The sequence below is a fragment of the Etheostoma spectabile genome, chromosome 7, assembly GCF_008692095.1.
Source record: "Etheostoma spectabile isolate EspeVRDwgs_2016 chromosome 7, UIUC_Espe_1.0, whole genome shotgun sequence".
NCBI lineage: Eukaryota > Metazoa > Chordata > Actinopteri > Perciformes > Percidae > Etheostoma > Etheostoma spectabile.
This window is the reverse complement of record NC_045739.1, coordinates 1,694,372-1,698,168: the sequence shown is the minus strand read 5'-3', so window position 1 is coordinate 1,698,168 and position 3,797 is coordinate 1,694,372. Positions and strand designations below refer to the sequence as shown.

General features: G+C 39.3%; 1 protein-coding gene across 1 annotated transcript in view; it reads right to left on the bottom strand.

Annotated features, from left to right (window-relative positions):
* Window positions 1-537: 537 nt before the first annotated feature.
* dnmt3bb.1 (DNA (cytosine-5-)-methyltransferase 3 beta, duplicate b.1) overlaps window positions 538-3,797 on the bottom strand; it is a gene marked incomplete at its 5' end in the record, with an annotated part of 58,826 nt that continues 55,566 nt past the window's right edge. Inside the window, 3 exon segments of the mRNA XM_032520187.1 lie at window positions 538-3,066; window positions 3,314-3,432; window positions 3,533-3,602. Coding sequence (XP_032376078.1) covers window positions 2,925-3,066; window positions 3,314-3,432; window positions 3,533-3,602 — 331 coding nt within the window. The 3' untranslated portion in view covers window positions 538-2,924.

The window sequence follows — 3,797 nt, the reverse complement described above, 5'->3', positions numbered from 1 at the left end:
TCAACTGAAGTAAAAAAAAAAAAAAGCACAGAATCTGTTTTTTTGGAAATGCTTTGGTACTAGATTCATAAAAAGGCAAAGTCAAAAAATCCTCAAATGGGATTCTTATAAAAGATAAAGCACTAAAACGTTTTCAGATGTCAAGCCTACAAATACACTCAACAGTTTCCATCTAAACATAAGCTATCAAAAAGCTATCCATTAATTTGCTCCACATCGCGCTATAACATTATACATATAAAGTAAGAACGCTTTATACTGTTAATAGAAAAAGTCTTAAAAGAGCAGAACGGGAAAAAAATTATAAAATCCTGATTTGTTTTTGCGTATTATTTTCAAGCAAAACATTCAACAAGCTCAGCAGTATTAATGTAGCATGTAAACAATGAGTTTTTTTTTTTTAAAGGATTTTAAAATCTGACTAGAAAACCAAAAGGTGGCACTTTAAGAGGCCTTTTGAGGGAGCACCATGAAGGAATGATTTCAATATGAAGGCTTGTGCATTTTGTGTTACAATAGAAAAAAATGTAGTTCTAGTCAAACAAGAGACTTAAAACACTTGTAAACCTTTATATCCATATGTTACGCAAAACAAGTACAAAAAAAAGTTCCAGTGATAAAATACAAGCTTTGGGAACATGAAGCTACAATATATATAGTCACACAACCAAGATCCTAATGGAGGAGGGATGTACAGTCGCCTCTTTGTCTGAGGTAATGCCCACTTAGTATGATTTGGTGACAGTCAACAGCATCTTCTAGTTATAAAAAAAACAAAAAACATATATATTTCAAAGTAATACGGAAAGTTTTGTGAGTATGGACATGTCAGCACCCACCCTTCTGGTGAGCTAAATCTCAAGCATACGGTATGATTGTAAATAAAATATTTATCATTATTGAGTTTTATGAATGTAAATGATTGCAAAAAATGTGTTGTGTTTGAAGTCCCACAGAAAAACACTCCTTCTCGCAGCAACACATTCTGTACTACACATTCAGTATTATTTTTTCACAATTGCTTGTAATTATTGATGCATACTGTGTACCAAAGCACAGCGTTATCCAGCATTATAGAGAACATTTTTTAATGGATGTCCTCTTGTCAAATGTTTTGAAAAACTCCACAAAAAATATTGCGTGTTCACCAGTGTTTCCCACCATTTTTAGGAACAGTGACACACACTCTTTCCTGGGTTCAAATGAACTTTTCTAACCAGGATTAGCCACACGTGGAGACCCTGCATCCAGCCAGTCCAATGAACTGAAAAATGTTATTTTAAGATAAGATCTGAACTTCTACAGTAGGATAAATGTCATCAGCGTTTAATTCTTAGTTGTCTGGAATCTGGAACGGTTTGCAAAAGACAAAAAAAACTTCCTATGTATCTCTGTTTTTGCATTGGCTTGTTTCAAGTACTTGTATGTAGCTATCAGGGAGATGTGGCAGTGACATTATAACTCAAAAGTTTCACACTATCTATACAAAAAAAACATTTGTATATATTCTTTAATAAAAGTTCCTTTTTAAGGAAGCTATTTTGCTCAAATGAGCTGATGTCAGAGCAAAAGATAAACGGTAAAAAAAATCTAGGAATATGATCTCATCTTGATTTAAAGACAAAATCCAACTTCACCTCCAGGTTAGCTTGTACTATCTCGCTTTTACTCGCTCCCGCCGCCGCATGTCATTTCCTCCAGAGCGCGTCTTTCATTGGTCTTTTGAAAAACTCAAACATGATAGTATGGTTTTCTTTCCAAATTCAAATCGATATATCTAAATAGTCTAGGGAAGTATCTATTTAAATAGATACTCTGTCAAATTTAGTGCAGCTCTGTGTCATCTTTGTGTGTTTAGATGAAGGGCGTTTGCACCCTCCGTGGCGCCAGTGCACAGAGCTTTGAGCAGCGGGGGTCTGCCAAGATCCGCCGGATGACGCCGGCGCCATGGAGGGAAGACAAACACACTTCCTCTAAACACACTGCCGACACTGCCATGACAGACACATCTCTTTAAGCAACTTGTCATTTGTGTTAGCATTGCATAATTACAGCTCGCACAAGGCTTTACAGCACCTGTTTGACTTATACTCAGGGTATATGTTGTTAATTTCACAAAAATAATCATTGATTTATCCTGGTTAATTCCTTTATTATCCAGTGCAGTTGTGTATTTTTATCATATTTGAAATTGGACAGAAAACCCCCAATGTCATGTTTTGGCTTTTCTGGCCCGAGGTGGGTTTTCTGTCCCGAGGAGAGTGGAACAGCTGTAGCCCAAAAACGGTCCATCTAATGACTTTGGTTCAAGTGTTTAGATTAACAGCCTGTATCAGCATTTTAATCATCAGCTAAATGAGCGTCCCATGAAATGTTTTACTCTTCCTACAAAAATTAAAAAATGTAAAAAAATGAAACAGAGCCACTTAACAGCTGAACCGCCTGTGCCATGTTGTTCTCTATCTTTCTTAAACTACTAAGTGTTGTCAACTTACAAACCATGCCTTCCAAGGGCATTTTAAAACAAAAGGAAAATCCTGTTAAAATCACTGTACAGGTCTAATGTTAAACATCCAACAGTCCCATTACTCTACTGACCTCAGGGACACTGACCATTGACCCTCCCCGTGTTAGTGATAACACACAGCCTAAGCTCTATGTCTGTATCTCTGTGTTAGTGTGTATTACGTGTTTTTAAGGCCACAGTGTGTCATCACCAGGATCCAGAAAGAGCTGGACTAAACTAACAGGTACTTCCACTATTTTCCAGCTACACTTTTTTTCTGGCCTGCCAGAGTGGAGAAAACTTCCAGCTCTTTGCAAAATGATTTGGCTGGCAGATAATGAATGCTGGAGCCAATATCCCGATAGGAAAGCTGGTGTGTAATCATAAGTGGCGTCTGTTTGCTGGTGGCGGGTGGCATCTATTCACAGGCGAAGTAGTCTTTCAATGGTGCAAACAGATGCCTGATGACGGGGACACTCCAGGACCGGCCCAGGAGCTTCTGTCTGGCACCGCGACCCATGTTGGACACGTCTGTGTAGTGGACAGGGAAGCCAAAGATCCTGCAGGGAAATAACCACAATTACAATCAGTGTCAGAAAGATGCTGAAGCATTACGCCACTAAATATCTTTGATCAGCTTAGATGTGAAAGGGTAGAGAGAGGGGGAGTGACATGTAGCAAAGGGTCCTTGGGCAGGTCAGAATCGAACACGCGGCCCCCTGCGTTGGGGACTGAGCATCTGTATGTGGGCGCATACGCTACCAGGTGTGCTGCCCAGGCGCCCTGTCTATAGTTTTTCCTCCTCACCTCTCTAGCTCAGTGCACCACAGTATGTCCTCCTTTCCATTCATCAGGACAGGGAAGTGTTGATCCTTTCCTTGTTTGATGGAGTTGGAGCGAGTAGTGATGGTGCGCACCTTCCCGAACTACGAAACAACAAATACACTGTCAAACAAGTGCAACCCAGAAGCCATTTTGCAAGGAAAGAACTGTGAAGAGTGACTTAATTCTGTAGAAATATCAAACCTTTGCAACTCTGCCGTGATCCAGACAGTCCTGCAGCTCCAGCTTGTCCATCCCAGAGGCACACAGAGGCCTGAAACAGAGAGGAGGAATCACATATAAATAGTATATAAACATACATAGCTGCTGGCAACACTCACACCGAATATAAAATATAAAATTGGTCTTTTGTGTAGATCACAGTGAAAGTTTAGCCTTAGATTCTGTTGTAACACGTTGAACACCACTGAAAAGACATCAATGTGCAGAGTTGATATTTTTTTTTTTT